This window comes from Sus scrofa, chromosome 8 (genome assembly GCF_054392235.1).
Source record: "Sus scrofa isolate SSC_HxYL_T2T_F1_AM1 chromosome 8, Sscrofa_HxYL_maternal_Yorkshire_Landrace_v2.0, whole genome shotgun sequence".
In the NCBI taxonomy this organism is placed as follows: Eukaryota; Metazoa; Chordata; class Mammalia; order Artiodactyla; family Suidae; genus Sus; species Sus scrofa.
The window spans coordinates 37,712,319-37,739,817 of NC_139390.1; the positions used below are offsets into that span (position 1 = coordinate 37,712,319).

At 43.9% G+C, this 27,499-nt stretch overlaps 1 protein-coding gene across 16 annotated transcripts in view; it reads right to left on the bottom strand.

Annotated features, from left to right (window-relative positions):
* The window catches only part of CORIN (corin, serine peptidase), a 297,345-nt gene extending 277,011 nt beyond the window's left edge, over positions 1 to 20,334 (bottom strand). For 7 of the 16 annotated variants that reach the window (XR_014812391.1, XR_014812392.1, XR_014812393.1 and 4 more), the window contains exon 1: positions 20,153 to 20,334. Coding sequence is in view for 10 of the 16 variants with exons in the window: in XM_084971974.1 (XP_084828100.1) it covers positions 20,153 to 20,224 (72 nt within the window). In the remaining 6 variants the exon portion in view is untranslated. Of the gene's footprint in view, positions 1 to 19,641 lie in introns of all 16 variants that reach the window. The other 9 variants (XR_014812389.1, XR_014812388.1, XM_084971973.1 and 6 more) reach the window with 3 other exon arrangements.
* Between the last annotated feature and the right edge of the window lie 7,165 nt (positions 20,335 to 27,499).

Here is a 27,499-nt window from a genome sequence, read left to right on the forward strand (position 1 = left end):
GAAAATGTGATTCTGAAGGTCCAGACAGAGAAAGTTACATCTAGGTCTATAAAGAGACTATTAGAAAGGAGAATTGTTCTTGGTGCTTACTAGATAATAATATATGCCTGGAACCCAAAGAAATCAAACAGAGGAGGAAGGGCAAAAGCATAACTGAATGAACTACCCCCATGGGAGACAAAGATCTGATAAATTACTGAAAGCTTCATTTTTTTAAAGGTCCACACCTGCAGCATATGGAAGTTCCCAGGCTAGGGGTTGAATCCGAGCTGCAGCTGCCGGACTACGCCACAGCCACAGCCACGCCAGATCCAAGCCACATCTGCAACCTACACTACAGCTCACAGCAATGCCACATCCTTAACCCACTGAGCAAGGCCAGGGATCAAACCCGCATCCTTATGGATATTAGTTGGGTTCATTACGGCTGAGCCACAATGGGAATTCCTGAAAGTTTCTTCAAGCTGCAGATAGGCAGTTTACCACAAGAACAATCAGGGAACAATGCCTTTGAAACTAGACAGCTATGTTGAGCAGCTACTGGAAATCTGGATATACTGGACAGGTAAGATCTAGAATATCAAAATAACATATTCTTTCAGAATGTGTTAGCATCTAGTTTCAGCCTGACACAGTTATTACAGGTGGGTACATAAGTATTGCATCTCTTACTGAAAATTGGTAGAATCAGAAATAAGGGAATACACAGCAAAGATGAAATCGGCTGGACAGGCCATAACAGATTGGGTCCAAGCCTAGGTTAGTTGAGGATCTGACAGAACACATTTTGGATGGAAATTAACCAACTCAGGAGGATAGTGGTAGACAGGTTTATTTGGACATGGAAGTTTCTGGCAAACCTAGGATTTCATATTTCTGACTATGGGAGCCCTGGGAAAAGAGATTTAGAAGAGAAACTTAGAAATAAAGTGATGGCCAGAAAGCAAAGAGAACCTAAAAGCAAGGCCAGCAAAGAGTGCTGGACCTACATGAAATATAAATGAAAAATAACCAAACTAAGAAACAGGCTGACGGCTTTCAAGCTCAGCTAGGTCTTACTTGGCAGGGGCGGTGGCGGGGGGGGGAGGGGGAGGTTTTTAAACAGAGACGAAAACATCCTAGGAAAGAAAATATCCTTATCATTGGTAATATAGACTCTAATATAAGGAAACAACCATTCCTAGTAAGGGATACGACAATGATGGAGGGACAAGAAGAGAATCAGAGAAAATGTGAAAGACAATGGGGATAGGAAAACTCATCCCATCAATCTTACCTAGTGAAGAGTTTCACAAGGTCCTGAACCAGAAGCAAAGACCACAGGCACATTGTGTGTCATCTATGGGCACTAAATACCCACAGTTCAGCGTATTATCATTTACCAGTTGCCACCAGCCTCTAATTCATCATTCTGGCCTGTCTTCCTGTCCTGAGCATCTGTGAGACAACAAGTAAACCTAAGATAAACCTTCCTCTTTGGCTTAGCCAGGGCTAAGTTTTTTGAGCGTTATAATCCAATAGAGTCCTATCAAATATAGACTACTTCCCAATATTTTTGCAGACAGTCCAGGAGACCCCAGCTGAACCCGCTCTGGCCACCTCAAGGCCAGGGAGATAGTTTCTTTTTGGGGTTGTCTACAAAGTACAAAAGTAGAGCCCAGAGTGGGGGCTCCTTGCAAGTGCCACATCCCTCCCTTCCAGAAATGTTCTCTTTTCCAAATCTAACTACCTATGGTTTCTTCAACTATTGTTAAGGCCAATTTGAATCTATAGCTGCATTCACAAGAAAGAGAGATAAATCCCCAGGGGCAAGAAAAGACAGGGAAACTGAAATCCAGAGCAGGAAGAGTGATGAAAGTTGATGCTAAGAGTCCTCGCAATTAGGGAAGAGGGGAGGAATGGATCACTGAACCCTCAAATAGGGCCAATGCACTTGGGGCTTGGGTTTGGGATACCAAGAAAGGAACCTGAGAAAAGGTCTAGGTTGAGGGTTGGCGCTGAGATCCCTGAATCAAGCCAGGATGCTCAGGGGACCACATTCTCAGTGAGAGGGGGATTAGCAAAAATTCCTCTTAATTAGCCCAAGGAAAGAACTAAGAAATGTCTCTTTAAAAGATTAAAAAAAAAAAAAAAGGGAAAAGCTCTTTTGAAAAATAAAACATTCCGGAGTTCCCGTCGTGGCGCAGTGGTTAACGAATCCGACTAGGAACCACGAGGTTGTGGGTTCGGTCCCTGCCCTTGCTCAGTGGGTTAACTATCCGGCGTTGCCGTGAGCTGTGGTGTAGGTTGCAGACGTGGCTGGGATCCCGTGTTGCTGTGGCTCTGGCGTAGGCCGGTGGCTACAGCTCCGATTCAACCCCTAGCCTGGGAACCTCCATATGCCGCGGGAGCGGCCCAAGAAATAGCAATAACAACAACAACAACAAAAGACAAAAAAAAAAAAAGAGAGAGAGAGAAATAAAACATTCCAAGCTTATCTCACGAGCAGGCTTGGGCACCAAATTTATACTAAGGATCTGGCATTGCTGTGAGCTGTGGTGTAGGTCACAGACGCGGCTCGGATCCCATGTTGCTGTGGCTGTGGGGTAGGCCAACAACAACAGCTCCGATTCGACCCCTAGCCTGGGAACATTCATATGCCTCGGGAGCAGCCCTAGAGAAGGCAAAAAGACAAAAATAAAATAATGAAATAAAATAAAATAAAATAAAAATAAAACATACAACAAACTAGTGTATATAACAAAAAAGAAGCAGATTCACAGATATGGAGAACAAACCAGTAGCTACCAGCGAGGAGAGGGAAGGGGGAGAGGCAGTAGGAGGGTAGGGAATTAAAAGGTACAAGGATATATTTTGTGACACAGGGAATGTAACCAATATTTTATAATAACTATAAATGGAGTATGACTTTTTAAATTGCGAATCACTATGTTGTACACCTGTAACCTATGTGATATTGTATATCAATTATCCTTCAGAAAAAACAAAGAAACGAAAAACACGTTCAACTTAACTACAAGAAGGGATGGTCTGATATTGAAAATACTTCAATTATGAGGAATATTAATGAATTCTTACTTAAAGGCACTCAAAACTGAATTACCAGAATTATGATCTCAGCCATAATAATTAACATTCCCAAATTCTTTCCACTGATGGTTTCCAATGTTTTTAATATGTTAATATGTATATTATAAACTGTGCAAATTGTAATATTTATGATGTTGAGAATTACTTAACATTTCCTAAAGTTATTTTGCTTTATTTTTGTCTTTTTTAGGGCGAAACTCATGGTATATGGAAGTTCCCAGGCTAGGGGTCCAAACAGAGCTATAGCTGCTGGCCTACGCTGAAAGGTTTCTTACCACTGAGCCACGACAGGAACTCCAACATTTCTTAAAATTATAAGATGTTGATGACGAAAGAAAAAGAAGGCTTTGAGAGTACAGATCTCAGTGGTCCATCCATCATATTTTTTTAATTTTGTTTGACATCTTTTCACAGTTAGTATTCCCAAGTAATAGAGCATTTTAAAAATCATTGTAGAGTATTTCGCAAAGAAAAACATCTGTCAATTCTCTTGACTTTCTTTCCAGTGCTAAAGCTGTCTTCACTTTGAAACAAAACCAAACATACAAATGATAAATGTTTCAAAATACGTACAATATTTTTTTTTTCTTTTTAGGGCCGCAGTTGCAACATATAGAAATTTCCAGGCTAAGGGTAAATCAGAGCTGAAGCTGCCCGCCTACACTACAGTCACACCAGATCCAAGCCACATCTGTGACCCATGCCCCAGCTTGAGACAATGCCAGATCTTTCACCCACTGAGAGGTCAGGGATAGAACCTGCATCCTCAAAGACACTAGTCAGGTTCTTAACCCATTGTGCCACAATGGGAACTCCTGTACAATATTATATAGATGTATCTAATTTGCTTAAGAAAAGGCAAATCTCTGGATCCAGATTAAGATAGACTAACCTAATGAAAAGATGTTTTTAAATGTTCAATAATTGCTAATCTTGATGTACTACTTTTGTCCTTTCCAAAGAAAATGCAATGAAGAATTATAATTGTGAGTTACATGATCATAAATAACCTTGTTTTCAGTAGCGGAAGTTTGAAAATATTCTCCTTTTGGAAATATAAGAATAAATTGTGTATTATACTAATTATGTACTTCTAAAAATAAAAGGTGGCTAAAGGGTTGGTGATTGCAAATAAACTTTGTTGGTGTAAATCCAAACAAAAAAATTTTTTAATCTCCTAAAATTATCAAGTAAAATTTATTTATTTTTTTTCTTTTTAAAAAATTTGAGGAGTTCCCATTGTGGCTCAGCATGTTATAAACCTGACTCGTATCCATGAAGATGCAGATTCGATCCACGGCCTTGCTCAGTGAGTTAAGGATCCAGTGTTGCTGTGAGCATTGGTGTAGGTCACAGATGCAACTCAGATCTGGTGTTGTGGCTTTGGCGTGGGCCAGCAGCAGCAGCAGCAGCTCCATTGAACCTCTGGCCTGGGAACATCCATAGGCCACAGGTGCAGCCCTAAAAAGAAAAAAAAAATGGAAACAACTACATATTTATAGCAAAATTCCAAGTACAATAAATACAAAGAGATTCTTTTCTGAAACATTGCATACTAAGTTTCTTTTTTTTTTTTTTTTTTTTTTTTTTTTGGTGTCCAAAGTTGGCTCCCATGTCCTTGTGACATGCCTTCATCATTTTTTTTTTTTTTTTTTTTTTTGTTGTTGTTGTTGCTATTTCTTGGGCCGCTTCCGCGGCATATGGAGGTTCCCAGGCTAGGGGTTGAATCGGAGCTGTAGCCACTGGCCTACGCCAGAGCCACAGCAACGCGGGATCCGAGCCGCGTCTGCGACCTACACCACAGCTCACGGCAACGCCGGATCGTTAACCCACTGAGCAAGGGCAGGGACCGAACCCGCGACCTCATGGTTCCTAGTCGGATTCGTTAACCACTGCGCCACGACGGGAACTGCTGCATACTAAGTTTCTAACTGGATGCCCTAACCCTTTGGAATGCTACCTCTACAAACAAGAACATTCCCCTACTTAATCAGAGGAAATGCCATTGATAGATACATTGCTACCATCTAATTCTCAGAACCCCTTCCAGTCTTGCCAACAGTCCCAATACCACCACTTAATCCAGAGGGGTCTAATTTAGAATTTACGTATTACACCTTAATTTTCATATCTCTTTCGTCTCCCTCAGTCTCCCTTCCACTTCCACAACGTTGACACCTTTGGAAATCACAGGCCAGTTATTTTATAGAATGTTCCTTCGTTGTGATTTAAGTTAAACTCCAATGTCTTTAGCAGAAACATCTCAAAAGTAATACAACAGTCTTCTTACTGCATCCCACCAATTTGTCCCTTTCTTGATGATAATCCACCAATCGCATGGTAAAGACGATGTCTGCCAATATCACTGTAATATTACTCTCTCCTACCATCTATATAATCAGTAATTATTTTGTAGCAAGATATTGAAATTCTATAAATATCACAGCCCTTAAAACTCTCAGTTTACTCTTTTATTATCATATGCATGGACCCTCTGTTTCCTATTTTATTCAATGCTTTGTCATCTGTACCACTGTTACTTGTTGAAGTTCAAATTGCCCTCCATTTGGCCAGGGGCAGCCAATTTGAGCTGGCTTCTATGTCACATCACTCTTAGAGCACTTCCTAGCTTTGTGGAACAAGATATTTTGGACTCATCTTGTACTTTCTGTGTCTTACCCTTGGAATGAGACATTTCTCCAAGGAGCCTGGTTTCTTTTTGAAGAAAATGGTATTTAAAAACCAATATCTTGGAGTTCTTGTTGTGGCTCAGTGGCAACAAGTCTGACTAGTACCCATGAGGATGCGGGTTGGATCCCTGGCCTTGTTCACTGGGTTAATGATCTGGCATTGCCATGAGCTGTGGCGTAGGTCAAAGATGCGGCTTGGATCCAGCATTGTCTGGAAGAGGAGAAACCACCCAAAGGTTTAAGGTCCATAGAAAGCACTCAATGTTAGCCTTTTTTCACTCTTTCTTCACTTATAAAACATCTAAAAGAGGAATCAAACCAGGAGGTCTGGATCTCGCAGCCTTCTCAACTGCTTTAAGGCTGTGGTGTAGGCCAGTGGCTGCAGCTCTGTTTCGACTCTAGCCTGGGAACCTCCATATGCCACAGCTATGGCCCTAAAAAGATGAAAGACATACATACATACAAACCAAGATCTGGGAGCCCCTTAGTACTCAGTGTGTGCTCATTGCTCTTAGCTCAGTGGCTGTTCCCAGCCTCTCTCAGCAGACAGAGCTGGAGGGGAGGTGTGCTTACACAGCGTGTGCCCCTGTGTGTGTACACACGTACATACAGACATTCACATCTATATTCACTTCTATATCTAGCGCTATATGTTGTCTGTATATTCATTTATACCCATATCAACAATTCCAGTCCCATCAGGGCTATAAACCTAGTCTTCTGCATTTTTATATTTGTAAATCCTTTTTCCCAACAACCGGAAACCTGGATTGCTCTGAATTTAATTATTCGATCAGTCTACCACTCTGTAAAGAATCGCCCATCCCCCATGCGGGTGCCACACCCGCCCTGCTGGAGCTCCCACCTCCCTCGCATCCACATCTTCCTCATCCTGCTCAGATCATACCCCCCACCCTACCCAATCCCCCTCACCTCCAACTGACCCTGCCTGGGCTCCCATCCGCCCCACAAGCCACACCTCCATGGCGATGCTGTCCTAACTGAGGGTGGGCTTTGAGCCACTGAGCAGCCCCTGGGGCATCTCAAGAGCCACCTTGCTCTTCCACCAACCAGATTCCAGACTCAGTTGCTCTGGAAGAGGAGAAATCACCCAAAGGTCTAAGGTCTCTAGAAAGCACTCGATGTTAGCCTTTTTTCACTCTTTCTTCACTTATAAAACATCTAAAAGAGAAATCAAACAAGGAGGTCTGGATCCCTGCCTTCTCAGCTACTTTATGCCGTAGGTTGTGAGGATGTGTGTTGTGGATGTTTACTGTTTTATGCTACAGCGGCCAGACCATCACAGAAGCTCTGTGCTCATTAGTTCCAATCAGCGCTGACCTAGTTCCATGCCTCACAGCACAGCAGACAGCACCTTATTAAGGTGGAAAAGGCCAAGTTAGATATTTCGTTATGCTTTCCCTTCGTCTTACAGAAATGTGAGTGGAGAAACAACAAACATTTTAAAAGAAAACTCTGCTTTTACAAACTAAAAAAATAATGAAAAGTTCTTTAAAATTTGAATTAAAAAAATTAAAATAGTTATCCCATGGGATCTGTTTTCCTCCCACAGGGAGAATAAGTAATTTTTCTTGAAGAAGAAGATATTTCTTGCCTGTTGGGAAAGCTTTCTTTAAGGAAGGAGGGGAGAGAGGTGCCAGCTTTTAGGAGTTTCTGACACAAAATGATTGGAGAATAGTGTTAGGAGCATACATTTCTTATCCAGAGAGGTTTTTTTCTTGGTTTTTTTTTTTTTTTTTTTTGCTGTTTAAGGTGGCATATGGAAGTCCCCAGGCTAGGGGTGCAAGCAGAGCTACAGCTGCTGGCGTATGCCACAGCCACAGCCATACAGGATCCGAGCCACACCTGTGACCAACACCACAGCTCACGGCAATGCCAGCTCCTTAACCCACTAAGCGAGGCCAGGAATCAAACCCAAAACCTCAGGGACACTGGGGGGCGGGGGCGGTTCTTAACCTACTGAGCCGCAACCGGGACTTCCAGAGAGCATCTCTGTTTCTCTTTGTGACATTCAGCTGATAGAAGTGAAGTTAAAGGAGTTCCTGGTGCAGTGGTTAATCCGACTAGGAATCCGACTAGAAACCATGAGGTTGCGGGTTTGATCCCTGGCCTTGCTCAATGGGTTAAAGACCTGGCTTTGCCATGGGCTATGGTGTAGGTCCCAGATGCGGCTCGGATCCCACGTTGCTGTGGCTCTGGTGTAGGCTGGCGGCTACAGCTCTGATTTAGACCCCTAGCCTGGGAACCTCCATATGCTGCGAGAGTGGCTCAAGAAATGGCAAAAAGACCCAAAAAAAAAAAAAAAAAAAGAAGTTAAAACAACAAACAAAGCTGTGGGTGCCATGGGGGGTGGGTGGCAGGCGGGAATCAGCAGGCGACCTGGGCTTGTCACCAGGGACCCTGACCTCTGATCGGGGCACATACAAGTCTGCTCCTTCCAAGCAGGTCATTTCACACCAAGGACACCTGTGTAAAGGCTTGTCTTTGTTTTAATTTTGAGAAGATTGGGAGTTCAGCTTTATTGTTGTTCAGTAACAGGTAGAACAAGCATCAGGTGCGGCCAAGTTTTGAACTGTAGTTCTTGAAAAAACCAAATTCATTCATTAAAAAAAACCCACAAAGACCCGGGGGAGAGAGGGACCAGGGAGAAAGAGGTCTCTAAAGTTTGGCAGATTTCTCCCACAGAAGGAAAATGAACAACCTTCAGGTTTGATCTTCCCACCCCCGCCAACTGCCCCCCGCCACCCCCCCCACCCCCGGAACTGGCCACCCCAAGGGGGCAGCTGGGTGTGAGGGTTGCCAGGGGCCTCCCCAGAGCTTTTTTTAACCTGGTATTTTCTGCTTATAGACTTTCCACTGGGGTAACCCCAGATCTAGGGATTCACACAGCTGGGAAATCTGAGTAGTCAGCTGGCCTGTGGCAAAGGAGGTATTTTTAGCTGAGACTCGGGGATCTCGGGATTGTCAGCTACTTTAGACCCAAAACAGAGCCAAGCAAGGGGAGCAGGGCCGCCCTGAAGTTTTTTAGCAAGACCACCCAACTTACCTTGGAAGAAGATTCTGTGTGTGCTGGTGGGAGAAGGAGAGGCTCGCACAGGGCATCTTAGCAACAGTGTTGCACCCTCCTGGTGTGGGCCAGGCCGGAAGTCCCACCCCCAGGCCACTCAGAGGGGGTCTCCCAGGATCTACCTGCCCACCTGCCCACCTGCTGGCCTGCTGCATCAGTGTCACCTGGAACTTATTCGAAATGCAAATTTGGGGCCCCATCTACTAATTAGGAACTCTGGGAGTGGGACCCAGTGATCAATCCGTGTTACACTGGGCCCCACAAGTGATTCTCAGGTGCACTAAACCTAGAGAATTACCAGCCTAACCACACATTCACTAATATTTCTAGATTAAAAGTATAAGAGCAATACTTTATCCCTATCAAACCCAGGGCAAGACTGGCAGGATATCTTTTTAAATTAATAGACCTTATTTTTTTAGCACATTTTTAGATTGACAAAGACATTGAGCAGATAGTAAAGAGAGTCAGTCATTTTTCCTAAGCCCTTTTTTTTCCCTCCTGTGTACCTTACCCTAATGAGAAAATCCTTTCTCCTCTGTTCATCCTCCAGGGCAGTGACAAGATAGCAGCTGAGTTTTGTGATCAAAGGCTGCAATGGAGTCAGAGTAAGAAACAGCCCCCAGCGTGCCGGGAGGCTGGCAGTCCTTGGCCACATCCCCAGGAATGGGTACCTTGGCCCAGCTGTGGGGAAGCCTGCTGATGATGCAGACAGTAGAAATCCTTCTCCAAAGAGTCTCAGGAATCAGATCAGAGTATTCGTCTTGAATCTGCTTCCCGTGGCTGCTGTAACAAATTACTGCTCTGGCTTATGACAACATAAATGTATTTCAGTTATATTTCTGGAGGTCAGAAGTCCAAAATCCACCGGGCTAAAGTCAAGGTGTCATCCAGGTTCCTTCCCTCTGAAGGCTCTGACCAGAGGATCTGCTGCCTTGTCTTCAGCCTTAAGTGGCTGCCTGACTGTATTGTATTCCTTGGCCAGTGGCCCTTCCTGCATCTTCAGAGCACCTCTCTCCATCCATCATCTCACCACCATCTGCTCCAATTCTGACCTCCTGCCTCCCTCTAATAAGGGCATTGTGGTTCCATCAGCTCCTCCCAGATCATTCAAGATAATCTCCCCATCTCAAGATCTTAACTAATTGCATCTGCAAAATCCCTTTGCCTCACAAGGCAGCATTCACAGGTTCCCACAATTAGGACGTGGACATATTTGGGGGTCCATTATCCAACTTACCACACTCCCTACGGGCCTGTACTGTCTGATACGGTAGAGACACTGGCCACAGGTGGTTATTGAGCACTGGAAATATGATTCATCTCAGTAAGGGTATGCTATAAAAGTATTGAAATTTGAAGACTTAGTATGAAAAAAATAAGGAAATATATTTCACTAACAATCTTTTTTCTTCTTTTTAGGGCCACACCTGCAGCATATGGAAGTTCCCAGGCTAGGGGTCGAATCAGAGCTGCAGCTGCCAGTCCACACCACAGCCACAGCAACACCAGATCCGAGCCACATCTTCGATCTACACCGCAGCTTGCAGCAATTCCAGATCCTTGAACCCACTGAGTGAGGCCAGGGATTGAACCCACATCCTCATGGATATGAGTCGGATTCTTCATCCGCTGAGCCACAATGGGATCTCCTCATTTACAATTTTTATATTGATCCTACATGAGAATTATAAAATCTTGGATAGAGTGAGTTAAGGTATATTACTAAAATTAATCTATTTTCTTTTGCTTTTTCAAATGTAGCTACAAGACAATTTTAAATTGTACCTGTGGCCAGCATTATATTTCCATTGGACAATGCTGTTACAGCCCACAAAGAAAGCACGGTGATGTTAAATTTCATTTTTTTTTTTTTTTTTTTTTGTCTTACCATAGGTACAAGGGAGCCTAGACATTAAAAACCACATTTCTCCTTTCAACCTTCTCCTCTAGGGAGAGCAACTAACTACACAGAATTGATATTTCAAATCAAAAGGACTATCATATAGGGATGTTCACAATAAAATTCTCTGCCAGATAACCCCCCCCCAAATTATCTAGCCACTTACAAAGCATTTTCATGAAGCATTATTTCACCGAATCCTCCATCACACCCTGCAGAAGGAGTATTGTTCCCATTCTTCGGTGGAAGAAACTGAAGGGAAATTGACTTGCTGGAGGAGCATCCAGCTAATAAGTGATGGATAAGAACCAGAGCCAGGACCGTGAGCTGCAGCACCCAGGGCTGCCTGAAGCCTAACCTGGGTCAGGTTTACTGATTTAATGAGGCTCACTCTACTTCCTAAGTTATTTTATATCCAATCTTCCTAAATTTTCCAGCAATCCCAGAATTCTCCCTCTTTACCTGAGAAGTCTGTTCCTTCGCTATTCTGAACACATTATTATCATTATCATTATTATTATTAATTTCTTAACTCTAAACTCAGAGGGGTGTGTATCCTATGTAGGTATTTAAGGACGAGGCCTTTACCCTGTGTCAAACTCCTCAGCTGCACCCAGAGGTGTGTGTACCTAGCTCCAGCCTGATGCTGGACCATCTGTTGGAAGGCCCCCAACACCCCGGACCGTCTCTCCCTTTCACCACCCATAAGCTGTATGCCCAGGTGAAATGGTAAAATGCTCAGATCTGACTCATAGCCAGAGAAGGGAGCCCCAGACAAACCTGGGCTCTGGCCAGCAGATTTCTTCCTCTCAGTCTTCCCTGGAATTGAACTCTGTGCTTTGCATTTTGCACTTTGGCAGAGGTCACTGTGAGAAGAACTGGCAAAGACTCACAATGAGGGAAGCAGACATCAAGGTCAGCTAGGATGCCCCTCACCCAGGCAGCCCTTCTCAACTGCGGCAAAGGGAGGATGGAAGGAAAAAGGCAAAGGATACAATGTGCTGCTCATTTTCTCTGCAACGTGAAAAACCTCAGCTTTTAGATCTAGAAAGGGCCTCGGAGAGTGTCTGATCCAACGACCTCATTTGTTTTAATTCAGTGAATTTTATATTTATAGTTGTACAACCATCATCACAGCCTAATTTTAGGACATTTCCATCCCAAACCCCTAGTCCACTCTTCTCTCCCTCCACCTGTCCCCTTTGGTAACCACACATCTTTCAAAGTCTGTGAGTCTGTTTCTGTTCTTTAAATAAGTTCATGGAAGCAACCTAAAAATAGTAAATGTCCATCAACAGAGGAATAAAGACGATGTGGTACATACATACAATGGCATAGTTCTCAGCCATATCAAAGAATGAAATAATGGCATTTGCAGCAACATGGAGGGACCTAAAAATTATCTTACTAAGGGAAGTTAGTCGGAGGGAGACAAACATTATATGATCCCTTATACGTGGAATCTTAAAAAAGGATCCAACTACCTCATTTTACATATGATGATCAAAAAGTTTCACTGACTTCTGTAAAGTCTCCTAGCAACTTGGGATCAGATAAAGGCTAGAGCTACCATTGCTGATTTCATTCAACTTGGACAAAATCGTTTTAAAGGGTCTCAGAAAAATATTAGGTAAAATCATACAGCTTTGATTTCCAAACCATGCTATAGAGCAGTGGCAACTTGCTTGCATGTTGAGATTCTGAAATAGACACACGAAGGTGAAAATCATGTACAGTCAAAATAATCCTTGAAAATCCTCAGGAAAAGTGCCATATTTAAGACCAATACAACTTCTGTCAATAAATCCCACATGGTTTTTCCAGAGAGGGAAAAGGGAACGGGCTCAACAGTTGAGTACCAGATTAATTAATTGGCTTGAGGTAAGAGGACAAAAAGCACAGATCTGTAAACACAGGATCACACACAGGACTGCAAGCTGGAGACACATAAAAGGCACCGGAGTTCTGAAACTCCCAGCAGGTTCTTTTATCTCATATGCTCTCACCCCAGGGCACCAGACAGAAGACAGGCTACTTAGACAGTGAGCTCTCCCCCTCTACTCCCAATTTACTGTTCACTGCCTGATTAGACACGAAGCTTCACACAGGCATGAATCTCTATTTTGTTCATTGGCAAATCCCAAGTGCCTAGTACTGTGCCTGGCACATAAATGTGTGTTGAATAAATGGACAAATCTACTCCTCACTTTGTCAGGGCTATGTAGTTGAACACTTATAAGTTGAAGTTATTTTATTCTGGCACGTGGCTCTTAACCTCTTGAGGTGCTATGTTGCCCCAGCCAGAAAAATTCACATTGAACTGTTCACAGAGACTGTCCAGTTCTCATGGAATGCATGGACCCCAAGACTGCAATTTCCTGGTGCCATCAACCTTTAATATGCTGCGGTGATGCTTTTGCAGAATGACCTTCAGGGCTTTGGAGAGACTGATGTCATTTACTTACATAGCTGCAGAAGGACTTTTCTTTAAAACTCTCCCAAGAGCTGGAAACAAAAGGTACATTTTATTTTATTTTGCTTTGTTTTTTAGGACTGCACCTGTGGCATATAGAGGTTCCCAGGCTAGGAGTCCAATCGGAGCTATAGCCACGAGCCTACACCACAGCCACAGCAACACAGGATCCGAGCCGCGTCTGTGACCTACACCACAGCTCACAGCAACGCCAGATCTTTAACCCACTGAGCAAGGCCAGGGATTGAACCCGAATCCTCATGGATCCTAGTCGGGATTGTTAACCACTGAGCCATGAAAGGAATGCCCCAAAAGGTACATTTTAAATGCTGTCAGCCCAAAGGCTTAAAGGGGACCTGGGCTAAGCTCAAACTCGAGGCACCAAAGTGATCTTCACAGCCCACTATTATATTTTCTACCCTGCTCCTAAGTCAGCCTGGTGTCTGGTTGGCCCTTGTCTGCAGATGTCCTCTAAAGCAGCTTGCAAGTTTCAGCACTGATACTGAATAGCCAGACGGATCACCTCCAGGACCACCCTGGATCCCCAGCTAGCCCCATCAGGTACTGACACTGCCCTTGTCACCACCAACTCTGATGGATTGGACATGGAGAAATGCACAGCCGGAATATATTCAAACAGCTGCTGTAAGGTGAGCTGACGGGCACAACTGCCAGCAGGCTGAGAGGAAAACATAATTTATGCGCATCCTTCAGCAGAGCTCAGAGCCAGGCAAACACCTCTGCAGAAAGCTCAGGGATGCGGCAGACAGACACACCAGGACAACAGTGGCTCTTTCTGAGCAAACAGAAAGAAGGAGAGACCAGAGGCAGGGATGGGGACAGGGGCAAGCTCAGGAAAGGGCAGCTGATTCAGCAATCTAAACGGAGCCCACCCATGTATTCCACCCCCCAACAGAAAACACACATCTCCCAACTTGCATAGTGATCGTCTGCCTCTAAGAATTATAAATATTATGGACTATGCTCTAAAGCAGATCCAGCAAAGTCCCAGAAACAGAATAAACACAAGGCAGAGAAAGGATTACCTATCTGTGCATCTGTACTGGCTTGAAGAGTTTCCCTCAAAAATTCATGTCCACCGGAACCTCAAAATGTGATCTTACTTGGAAAGAGGGTCTTTGCCTTTGGAATTAGTTACATCAGCTTAGATTAGGATGAGCCTGAATCCAATATGACCAGTGTCATAATAAGAGGAGAGAACACAGAAGCACAGGGAAGAAGAGCATGTGACTCGAGAGGCAGGGCTTAAAAGGATGCAGCCACAAGCGAAACGCCAAGGACTGCCAGCAACCCCCAGAGGCTAGCAAGGGGCTCCCTAGAGCTCTCAAGAGACATGGCCCTGCAGGCACCTTGATTTTGGACTTGTAGCCTCCAGAACTGTGAGCCAATAAGTTTCAAGTATTTTACGCCACCTGGTCTGTGGTAACTTGTTACAGCAGCCCTAGGAAACTAATTTAGCATCTATCTTAGCTAGTTTCAAATACATTTCTGTATATTCATTCATTCACAGATGGTTAAAAAGTACAAACTATGTGCCAGTCAGTCTTCTTGAAACGAGCAAAAAATAAAGAAAAACCTCTGCCTCCCTGAAGCTTATATCCCAGCATAGGAAGAGACAGAAAATAATCAAAAGAAATAAAGAAAATACATGGTCTGTAAATGGTGAGAAGTTCAATAAGAGGTCTGAGAGTGTGAGGGGGAGTCTTAGTGTCAAATTTGAATAAATTAAACACTTTCAGAGGATTATGAGGCGTTCCCATTATGGCTCAACCGGTTAGGAACCTGACATAGTTTCCCTGAGGATTCGGGTTCCATCCCTAGCCTCTCTCAGTAGGTTAAGAATCCGGCATTGCCACAAGCTACATTGCCAGTTGCAGATGTGACTCGGATCTGGTGTTGCTGTGGCTGTGGCGCAGGCCAGCAGCTGCAGCTTCCATTCGACCTCCAGCCCAGGAACCTCCATATGTGATGGATTTCAGTATAGACAGCCCCCAACTTATGATGGTTCAATTTACAATTTTTCTACTTTATGATGGTGTAAAAGCAATATGCATTTGGTAGAAACTGTACTTTAAATTTTGGATTTCAATGTTTCCCTGGGCTAATGAAATGCTGAAAGAATCTCTCTTGTGATGTGGGGCAGGGCCAGCTCCCCCCCGTCAGCCAGGCGATCATGACCATGAACAAATGATACACTGAAAAACATTCTGCATGCAGATGATTGGTCCATTTTTCACTTTCAATAAGTTACTGAAATTTACTGATGCAGTAAATTAACTGAACATCGTGAACACTGAATTATAAAATAGGCTTTGTGTCGGATGATTTTGCCTAACTGTAGGCTATTGAAGGTTTTTTTTTGTTTGTTTATTTGTTTGTCTTTTTAGGGCCACACCCACCGCACATGGTGATTCCCAGGCTAGGGGCTGAATCGGAGCTGTAGCCGCTGGCCTAAGCCACAGCCACAGCAACATCAGATCTGAGCTGTGTCTACCACAGCTCACAGCAATGCCAGACCCTTAACCCACTGAGCGAGGCCAGGGATCGAACCCTCATCCTCATGGATACTAATCAAGTTCTTAACCCGCTGAGCCACGTCAGGAACTCCCTATTGTAGGTTTTTTAAGCATATTTAAGGTAAGCTAGGCTAAGCTGTATTAGGTATAGTAAATGCATTTCAACTTATGATATTTTCAACTTACAAAGGGTTACTGGGATATAATCCCATTTTAAGTCATAGTAGATCTGTATTGCCATTCTAGTGAAAAGTGGTACAACACATAATGGCATATGGGGGAGAGAAGAGCCTCCCTCTATTAAATCAGAGTTTCTGCTCTAAAAGCAGGAACATCATCAGCCATAAAGCTCACTCTGAAGGGGAAAGAATGAGACATAGCAAAAATCATCAAGGCCGAGGAGAGACTATCTAAGGATTTTGTGACTAATACACACTTGTTGGCTGACTTATAGTAAATTATGTATAAATATATATAATTCATTTTGTAATTATATAAATTATAAACGGCCATTTTCCATTCAACAAATGCCCTGGCAGTGACACAACAGAAGTGACTTAGCTACACAAAACCAATCTTAAGAGAAAAAGAAGGCTCGTCCAATGATCACTCAAGTCAAAGAAAGTTCTAGAACTAAGAGCACATTCCTCAGTGAAGGAGATGTTCTGCCGACACTGTCTAATACAGTAGCTATCAGCCACATGTGATTACTGAGCATTTGAAATGTGCTCCGATTGAAAAACTGAATTTTTAATTTGATTTGATTTTGATTAATTTAAATAACCACATTAGTTACATACCCACATGCGGCCAGCAGCTACTCCACTGGTGAGCACAGAGTCACAGAAGGCTGGATGTGGGGAGGAAACTAAGAGACTCATAAATCTGAGATGGGACCGGCTCCACCAGCAAAAAAAAAAAAAAAAAAAAAAAAAAAAGGTGAGGGAGCCTTCATAGAATGTACAACTATCATGTAGATTATCTCTAGGACATACTGATTTCCTTAGTCCTCACCGCGCCCTTATTGATAGTCAGTGGTATCCCCATTGGCTGGATGAGGAAATCAAGGTTCAGTAAGATTCCTGACTTGCCAGGGCCTTGCAGCTTTCAAGACCTCAAGCAAGAGATCTGAACTTGGCTGTGTCAAAAATCCATACCGTACCCATCAAAGCCCGGCATCCACAGCAGCTTTCACTCTTGTGATGCCTTCCATTCCCACCCTCTCTGAACAGTCCGAAACACAAAAGTGTGTGTGCATATGTGTGTACATATGTGTGTGAGAGTAGATTTCGCAGAACAGGTTAAGTCTGAGGGTTCCCGGGTGCTTAGTGTGGATCTAGCATTCCATAAGAATCATACACTGTGGACAGCCAGCCCCACATTCCACTTAATCAGGTAAGAGCAGGAGGCATGACTCACTTACTAAGACCAAAGTGGCACATTAACTAAATCCTTCTTCCTTGATACATTCAGCAAAACTTCTTTCTTTTTTTTTTTTTTTTTTTTCCTCTTTATACAGCCACACCTCTGGCATATGGAAGTTCCTGGCCAGGAGTCAGATGAGAGCTACACCTGCAGGTCTACGCTGCAGCAACAGCAACACTGGATTCGAGCCACACCTGCGACCTACGCTGCAGCTTGCAGCATCACGGGATCCTTAACCCACTGAGAGAGGCCAGGGATCAAACCTGCATTCTCACAGGGACAATGTCAGGTCCTTCACTGGTTGAGCCACAATGGGAACCCGTAGGCAAAACTTCTCTATCCCAGCTTTCCTGGTCCTCAGGGAGCTTCCATGCCCCCAGTCATAGACACTCAGAAACCCTAAGACCATAGATCTTCACCTCAAGGGAAGCTAGAAGTAAGAGACAGAAGAAAACTGAGCAAGAGAGAACCTCATTAACAGTATGGAGATTTGAAAATACTGGTTTCAAAGAGTGACGATGCTCACTCAGCTTAGCTTCTCCCCGGGTCTCCTGATTGCCCCCCAACAGTGGAGAAGGGCAAGTGAGGGGCTTGCAGGGCAATGGGGCCAGCAAGTCCTGAAATCTAGAGGAAGCCATGGTGGGAAATATGGCCCACCCAAGACAAAACCATAGCTGATTTGTGGTGGAGGCAGCAATGCCTGCTGTGCTATCCTGTTAAGATTTCTGCAGCATTATGAAAAATGTTTCTTTCTTTTTCTTTTTTCTTTCTTTTTTTTTTTTTTTTTTTTTTTTTTTTTTTGGCAGAATCTGAGGAGTACGGAAGTTCCCGGGCCAGGGCAGGGGTCAAACCTGTGCCATAGCAGTGACAACACTAAATCCTTAACCTGCTGAGCCACCAGGGAATGCCAAAGGAAGGTTTCTAATGGAATTAATTTTGCATCTTCTAAAAAAGTTTCACCATTCCTGGAAATATACTTGAGGTTAATGAAGCAATTCTTATTTGTCTCTTTCGCGTCCCCAAACGTTAACTGAGTCTTTTGTCACTGTACTGTTACTACTATCCTGCAAGGAACTGTCTGGGAAAAAGAGTCCTTTTCTCTTAAATAAAGCTTTTGCAGTATTTTGAGGTTTTGAGATTTATGTGATTCCACATGCAAATAACCCCAAAAATAGTTCATCCTAGTGCAACTCTCAGTGTCCTGGGAAAAATTCTATGGAAAAACCTGACTGCTCAGCCCAGCACTCAGACATGTCTATGCAGACAGCTTAGTCTAACCTCTCAATCCCAGGAACCTGGTCTGGGGACTGATTTCCAGTGTAATTTCACACAACAAAAACATTGACAACAAATAATACAAACGAGCTGGTGAATGTTGTGATGAAAACTGACTTTATAATTTTTTTAAAAAACGCATTGCTTCTCAGTCTCTCCGAGTTATGCCCACAATTAATATGTTGTGACACCTTTCATTTCAACACCTTCAACTAAAATGTGCGTCTTTGGAAAAAGATCACCAGTAAGCCCTGACTTTGCTCCCTTTCTGGAGGTGGTATTCTTTGGCAGAGTTTTGCTTCCATTAGGAAATTACTTTACCAAAAATCCAAAGAAAAGAGGAACAACTAAAAAAACGCACCCCTACAAACTGCAAATGTGCACAGACAAGTGGTCGTAGTCTTATTCAAGAGTGAGTTGATCTTTGCAGTGCATTGTTCTCGGAAGTTCCCGCGTGAGGAAAGCTCGCCTTTATGAACTGCTGGGACAGCGACCGCAGGAATACCCAGCCGGGCAGCTTCCGGGATGAGCAGCTCCCAGCGCAGATGGCTCGGTGTCCGCAATGACCAGCAGTGCAAAAACGCCGATGCCGCCATCCACCGGCCCTGAGTGGATGGCATCCAGAATGGGACGCCGGCCACAGGAGCTGGGGAAGGGTCCCCGCAGAATCTGACCCAACACCACCTTCCTCCCACCCGCGCAGCCCTGCGTCCCTGCCCGGAGAGTGGTCACTGGCTCCGGGCTCCGCGCAACACTGAGAGGACTCCAGGACCCTCTTGACACCGAAGAGAGCAGCGCAAAAGAGACCCGGTTCCTGGGGGTGCTCAGGCCAGTGCGGACCTTCCGTGGTGCTGCTCCCTACCTTTCCCCTCTCGAGCAAGAGGCAACTCTGTCCCCTCCCAAGGCAGGATCAGAGCCCTCCAAACCCGGAGCAGGTGGAACCTGCGCCCCCTGACGGCCGGCGGCGCCCGGTGTGCCTGAGGGGTAAGCGCCGCAAAGTTTGCGCGCAAAGGGGACGCGGAGTTCCCAGCAACCTGCAAGTGAGACCCGTTCTGGGATGCCCACGCTCAGCTGGTCCACTGGTGGCGGGGGAACGGCGCGCGAGTCCGGGTTCTAGGAAGGACGGAGACCCAGGTGCGCGTAGCTGGGAAAGGACTCACGTCTGGGGCAGGCGAGGCTGCACCGTCCTTCCAGATGCTGGGCGCCGGCGACGCTGGCGCAGCAGAGCCGTGGACCCTCGAGAGGCTGGTTCCGACGGCTCTTTCAGCAGCCTCCACAGGTGCCTGGGCGCTGCCGAGTCCACCTGATGCGTGGAGAGCGCCGGGTGGAAGAGGGACAGTGAGGACGCCCCTACAGGGGATATGGCAACGCCCCTGGCAAGGAGAGCGTGGTCTCCGGACCGACCGGACTCGAGCGCTAAAGGAAACCCTACCCATGACCGTGGGAGGGTCCTGGACGCTGGGGAACCCGGGTGGAGGACCGTGCGCGGGAGAAGAATTGGTTGCAGGGCGCTGAGTGTGAGGCTGGGAAAGCCGAAGCTCACGAGAGCAGGGGAAGAAGGTGGCACCGGAGGAAAGGAGGGGGCGGGACAGGAGGGATTGACCCTGAATTCATCCAGACTGAGAGGTCATCGGACCTGTTTGGTGGCAGAGCGCGGTTCGTGGATCTTACCCGCTCCGGGACCCCGGCTGGGCGGCAGCGCTCTTCCGGAGCGAGGGCATGAGACGGTTTGGTGGAGAACATGTCTCGCTTTTCCCGCTGTCCACGGTTATCCTGGTTGCTATCCTCTCTTCTACGTGACCCTGGGAGAGGCACTAAGGATGCCTTGCTTTTCGCTCAGGAAGAGACGAGTTGAACTTCAAGGGACAGGGGCCCCACATTTTGTCTGCTCCACAGATCCCACCCGCGGACCACTCCCTCCCTTCACTCCTGTCTCTGGGTCCCACCCATAAGAACCCTTAACGCCAGATCCCCCACAACCCCACCTCTTTGCATTCAAAGAAGTTATTCTTCGGGGGCAGAGAGGAAGCCAATCCGGCTGCTGGTCCCCTCACCCATCCCCACTCCCATACTCACCCCTCCTCCCCGCCCCCGTGACCCGCAGCACCAAAAGGAGCTGAAATCTGAAAGCTTGGGCTGTGGGAGAGGGTAATTGGGAGCAAAGGCTTTATTTCTGGGCTCTCTCGAATCTCATCACACCTTAGACCATTTTCTTTTGGCCAGAGGTAGCCAAGTAAAATGAAAATAACTGTAGGTACTGGCAATTAAAGGCCAAGTTTGTTATCCTAACAAAAACTTACGTTCCTAGGGCGAACAGTATTTGCGTTAGGCAAATGGAAATTTGCTTTCTGTTACATGCTTACTGAAGAAACTGCCTGAGAGTCTGAGGCTGTAGGGAGAACCTAAGCCTGCTTCCATAAACCTAGCGGTGATTTCCCGTGGAGGACACCCACAGGCTGGACCCTGGGGGCCAACAACCTTTCTGTCATTCAGCAGCAGCTCAAAGAGGGTACTGCAAGTATTTACAATGGTAAAGACTACCATTTGAAGTCCAAGATAGTGATCACGTTTGGCAAGAGGAAGAAGAAAAAAAAAAACTACATTGCATTTTTCTTAGGAATTTTTTTATCCAACTTCAGTCAAGAGCTAATGAAAGTTTCAAAAATTACTCATGAGATTATTGAATAAATCCAGCTTCATTATTCTGAAGGAGGCCATGTATAGTCAACAAATATGTATCAGGCACCCGTTCCTTGAATATTATAATTTGGGGTGGGGTATAAGATATAACTTGTAAAATTGGCGGGAGGGGGGGGAATTGGTATTTTGCTTCTGAAACGACATGAGAAAGTAGAATATATTCTAAGCACAATAGTTGACATAGGGAGTAATCAACCTAGGTTTGACACAGCTAGCAAGTGCTGAGCTGGGATTCTGCAGAGGCAGTGTCATTTCAGGATTGTGTTCTTACTAAGGTACTGCCTCTTCACATATCATGTCATTACCACAGGGACACCAGTCTGAAAATCAAGAGCCTAGGCAATTTGTCCACTAGCTCTACCTTGAGCAAATCCCTAGTCTGAGTGAGTTGGATTCGGTCTCCAAGGGTTTCCACAGGCATTCTGAAGCCATGTAAGAATTGCTATCTCACCTCCTTTCGCTTCCACTTTCTGCCCTCTGGTGGAGGTGCTATGGGAACTATGAAATTAAAGTAGCTAAATCAGTGAACTTGAGATAGCAAGGGTGAATATAGGTCCTTCCTCTTGCACAAGTATACAGTGCAAGAGCTCTTCAGAGAACTAAAGCTGATTGCATTGATAGTGTGAAAAACTTTGATTTAGCATGAAAACCCAACTAGTTGTAGTTACCAAAGGTATCAGAGTAAATACTCGATCAGAGTAAAAACAGCTAATTTTATAGTCTTTGTAGTAAATTTCTACAATGTAAGAAATCATAGAAATATTAGACATCTCATAACATGTGAAGTAATTTGAATATGCCAAGATTCAGAGTAATTTTCAGTGACCTATTTGAATTATTCCTTTTTAAAAAAAAAATGTATTACATGTGCTTTTCAACTTAAAGTGACAACCATCTAGTTTCTTAAAATACTTGTCATTTTACAAAAAGAAACATTCATGGCCTTTAACATTTTTTATTGCCTATCATTTCAAGCATATATCCAACTAATTTCATGGTTTAAAAAAAAATGAGATTTATGGGAAAATTAACTTAAAGGTAGTGAGTATACCCCTGGAAAGGGTGATTTTACAGATCAAATTTTGGTCACATTTCATAGTACAGTGCTTACGACTATAAATAATGGCAATCTGAGAACAAGAAAGAGGTGTCTTGGAGAAGAAGCTGGTATCCCAGGATGAGAACAGAAAAGCAGTGGCTAAAACAGATACTGTACAGCAGATATAGACAGAACACTGTAAATCAGCTATAATAAAATTTTTTTAAAAAGCAATCTCAAAAAATAAAAATAAAAACATATCTGCTGCCCCATGGCTTATCTATTTATCTATTCACCCAACTGACAAATAGATTTGTTAGTTGTCAGATAAACAAAATTGAGTTCCTTCCCTTATAGAACTTTCAACCTAGTGTAACAGATACATTAACAGACAAGTATATAATTTAGAATTTTCAACCGAGTGTAATAGATACATTAACAAACAGACAAGTATATAATCTATGGAAAAATACTTGTAAGTAACATGGGACTGTCTTTGCTCGAAGGAGTTAGCATCTGACATTTTTAGCTGAGATCTAAAGATGCAAAACCTTTAAAATAAATATAGAGAGCAAGAAACGGGTAAATTGGATATCCACCTATATCGGGGAAGGAGAGTTTAAATGAATCGGGGGAAACCACATACCCATATCTGAAGTAATATATTCCAGAACAGTGAAACATTCTGTATATGATAAAAGCAGCCCATGTAGACTTTCTGTTTGCTGTATATCTCTGGGACATTAATCCTTTAATATACCAGAGTGGTCACTAGGAAGAAGATAGTAAGAACTGGCTCATAAAAAGCTTCAAAGGAAATTTATTTCTAGCACCTTCACACACCAGTTCCCCCCCGCCACCGCCAACACCCACTTCCCAGGGCCCCATACTCCCATTTATTTGCCCATCTTGTCTCCCTAGGGATGGTAGCCCTCAATGACAATGGCCACATGAGCAAGAACTGAGGTGCCTCAGTTTACAATTTGTTTTTCTGATTTGCGAATCAATTTGTAAGAGAAGTTATGACATTAAGTCATCTCTATCTACAGTATTATAGCTAAGCATTTATGTGCCAGGCACTTCACAAAGGGACGTGTATTTTTTCAGTTTTTCTTTCTTGAAACAAACCCAGTTTCCTTTGTTGTAAATTAAGAATAACAGCTTCACCTCATACACTGTCACAATGATTAAATGAATATATAAATTGCTTTAAAATAGTTGCATACACATACTTTCTAACACTTATTGGGCACTATTATTTCTCCTTGTTTCTCTTTTATAGATGAGAAGGAAATTGTCTAACAGAAATTAAATAATTACCCAAGAGCTCACAACAAGCAAAGGGCAGAATCAGTGGAGTTCAAAGCAATCTGGAACCAGACAGAACTTCCGCAGTACAATTATCAAGACAGTAGTGAAAAATGTCCCAGAAGTTTACAATCTAGAATTATACTGTGAATTCACTCACTCATCTGTCAAACATTTGAGAACTGCGGTGGGTTAAATAGTATCTCTCCCCCAAATGAATGTCCACCCAGAACCAAGGATGTAACCTTCCCTATTTGAAAACTGGATCTTTGCAAGTATAATTAGGTAAAAGCAGATTATACTGGAACAGAGTGGGCCCTAAATGCATAGACAGAAAAGGACATACACAGACATGGTGAAGGCCGTGGGGAAATGAGGGCAAGATGAGAGCAATGTGTCTACAAGCTAAGAAACGCCAAGCACTGAGGCCCACAACCAGAAGCTAGGAGAGAGGCATGGAGTGGTTTCTCTCATCAAGTCTCCAGAAGAACTAACCCTGCTGATACCTTGATTCTGGACTTCTGGCTTCTTGAGCAATGAGAAAATAATTTTCTGTGGCTTCACCTCACTCTTTTTGATCATTTGTCATGGCAGCCCTAGGAAACTCATACTAGCACCTGCTGTGTGACTAGGCATGAGTTCCCACTCTGGAGTTAGAGCAGTAAACAAAACTGTACCCTTGCCCTCATGGGGCTTGCCTTCTGTTGAAGGAGACTATAAACAAATATAGAACACCATGGTAGGTGCTGTGCAGGGCTAGGAGGAAAAAATATTGTAGGAAGGTAGAGAACAGCCAGATAAGGGTGATGAGGGTGGGAAGGGAATGTCTCCCTAGAGGTATTTTAACGCAAATGAATCTGGACTCTAGCATTTTGGGCTGCACGTGGCTAATTCTTCACAGCACACTGAAATGCATGCCCCTACATTAACTGAAAAGAAAATGTAGCAAGAATGGTAGCTCAGCATACATCAGACCTAAACTTGCTCAAGAGACCAAGATGGTGAAATACATGAGAAGAACTTCCCAGATGAATATCCTTAAGTTTCTGGACAGGAGAGGGGTTGCCAGCTCCTCTCACCCCTCCCAAGGTCACATCTATTCTAGGAGGTAGTAACCAGTAGTCTGCTTTGTTCTCCTTCTATGCAGTTTGCTAACCTCACAGGCAGACCCTGTCCAAGGCTCAGGGCGATCTAATCACTGTCACTCAGTAGAGAGGCAACTTCCTCAGACCCAAGAGACATGGTTTCCTTAAATCGACTCTAGCTCCAGAGCTTAGACATCTGCCTCACTTCCCAAGGACCAAGGACGGGCACACCTCACAGCTAGAGGAGTCCCCTGGGTCATTTGAAATCACACCAAGGACCAAAACATTCTTATAGGTCATCTTTAAACACTACCACGGACACTTATCTCTGCTTAAAATTTTTAACATTCATGAAGCCATGAAGTTCCAGCATCAGACTTCTTTGCAAAAAGCCAACATTTCTCAGCCCACTGCAATTCTCAGTACATATCTGATGGATGAATGAGAGAATTCACAGTGTAATTCTAGGCTGTAAACTTCGGGGACATTTTTCACTATTGTCTTAATAACTGTGCTACAGAAAGTAGGGGTGAAGAGGTCAGTCTAGGTCCAGATTGCTTGGGCTCCAATTCTGATTCTGCCCTTTTCTAGTCGTGAGCGCTTGGGTAATCATTTCAATGTTTGGCTTCAATAAAATTCCTCTGGCAATTTATTTGAGATTATCTGAATTTAATTTAAACTTGAATAGTGACATTAGTTTAAATAAAAACCCTAGATGTTAGTCATCTCCTAAGAGTGTTTAATTTGAAAAAATTAAAAGATTTCAATATAAAAATTCCACAAATTTCAAAGAGCTAATAAACTTTTATAATGACACAAAGTAAAGAGGAAAATAAGGCCATCACATTCACATTTTTATCTATGTCATTGTTAGTGGTATTTGGTAACTTTTCCATCCCTGCTCTAATGGGCTGAGATTGAGGCAAAAAGGTCAACATGTACCATTTTATTTCCCTCAGAACAAATTAGTGTTAAATACTCAGACAAAATTTAATTTCAGTTTGACTTTAAAGAACTTATTTATTTCCTCTATCCTGCTGCACTCACCCGCTTTCCACTCATCATGCAGCAACTTCTGCAGCATCTTCAGGCCACTCTTTCAAAGCAACAGGGAGCCATGGCAACTGCAGGCCGGAATCACTGAATCCCAGCACCACCAGCACCTCTAGCCTGGGGGGCCTCCCAACTCATCTCCCTCCCTGCTTCCAGTCCCCTGCCTCCTTCCAGTCCTTTCTCCACAGAGCAGCCAGAAAAGTTATCTTAAAAGAACAATAACAGCAGTTCCCATTGTGGCTCAGCGGTAACAAACCCAATGAGTACCCATGAGGATGTGGGTTCGATCCCCACTCAGTGGGTTAAGGATCTCGCATCGCCATAAGCTATGATAGTGTAGGTCACAGATGTGGCTTGGATCCCGCGTTGCTGTGGCTGTGGTATAGGCTGGCAGCTGTAGCTCCAATTCAACTCCTAGCCTGGGAACTTCCAAATGCTGCACATGCGGCCCTAAAAACCAAAAACAAACAAACAACAACAAAAAACCCAACTATTAAAATATCCAATGCTGCCCACTACAACTAAAAATAATTCCCAATTCTGTACCATGGTCTATCAAACACCCTAATGACCTGGCCCTGGACCCTCTCTCTTCCTGCTGCTCATCAAGCTCCAGCCACACCAGCCCTTCTGTCTGTTCCTCAGCCCAGCCAAGCATCTCTCAGCTTACTGACTTTGTATTCTTGCTGCCTTCTCTCCCTCATACACTTTCTCCTAGATCTTCAAATGAAGGAGATTCAGGTCACGGCTCAAACATCCCCATCTCAGGGGAACTTTCCCAGTTGAAAGGACTTATTACCTTTTCACCCTCTCTTTCACCACTTTCTGTACCATTGCTCTCATTGTTTAGCACCTCTTACACATGAAATCGTATTCACTTTATTGTGTATCTATTTCCTGGCAGCTCTATTCCATGCCTTAGCAACTCCCTGAAAGGATCCCCATTATCACCAGCACCTAGAAGGTACCTGTCAGGTAGTAAAGGCACCAGGTGATTAAATAAATGCATAAACAGTTGTGTGACTTTGCCTTAATTAACTAAGCTCTGAGCTACTAGCCAAGCAAATAAAAAATGGCAAACTGCTTAATCTGTCATTCACTCAGTCTCCTTCCTCTGCTCACTACATTCTTTCATAGGAATTAGAAAGAAAATAGGGCAAGAACAGAAGCCCAACAAACGGACAAAAACTAGGCTTCAGGTTTGTTCATTAGACCAAGATTCTGAAATACAGAAGAGCTTCCCACGTGGACACCGATTTGTTCGTGTTCTTTAATGTTCATACTAGAGTAGAATAAGGAAGCGACTGGAGTGTAACAGCTCTCATTTAGAGCTCCTGAAACTCCATCCCAAGGAGTCTAACACTGGGAAAGGTAAAAAAGAAATCTAAAATTAAAAACGCATGAAGAAAGAAATGACTGCCCTTCCACTTCAGACACTAGCTAATACTTGAGGAACGTAACATTAAACACAGTGAAAGTTAGCAAACATTTGAAATCCTTCTTTGTACTTCTGTTTAAAACCTACTTAACCACTTTTTAGTACCTACCAATTATTATGTTTTGCAGCAAGAGTTAGTTTTACACATTGATAAAACTATAGACTCCTGAATTTTTTTTTTTTTAATGGCTGCCCCTGCAGCATATATATTATATATTCTGAATCCATGCCACAGCTGTGGCAATGCCAGATCCTTTAACCCACCGCGCTGGGCCAGCAAGTGAACCTGTGCCTCTCTGGTGACCCAAGCTGTGGTTAGTCGGATTCCTAACCCCACTGCACCACTGCGGGAATTCCTCCTTGAATATTTAAACAGTAAATATTCTACATTAAAA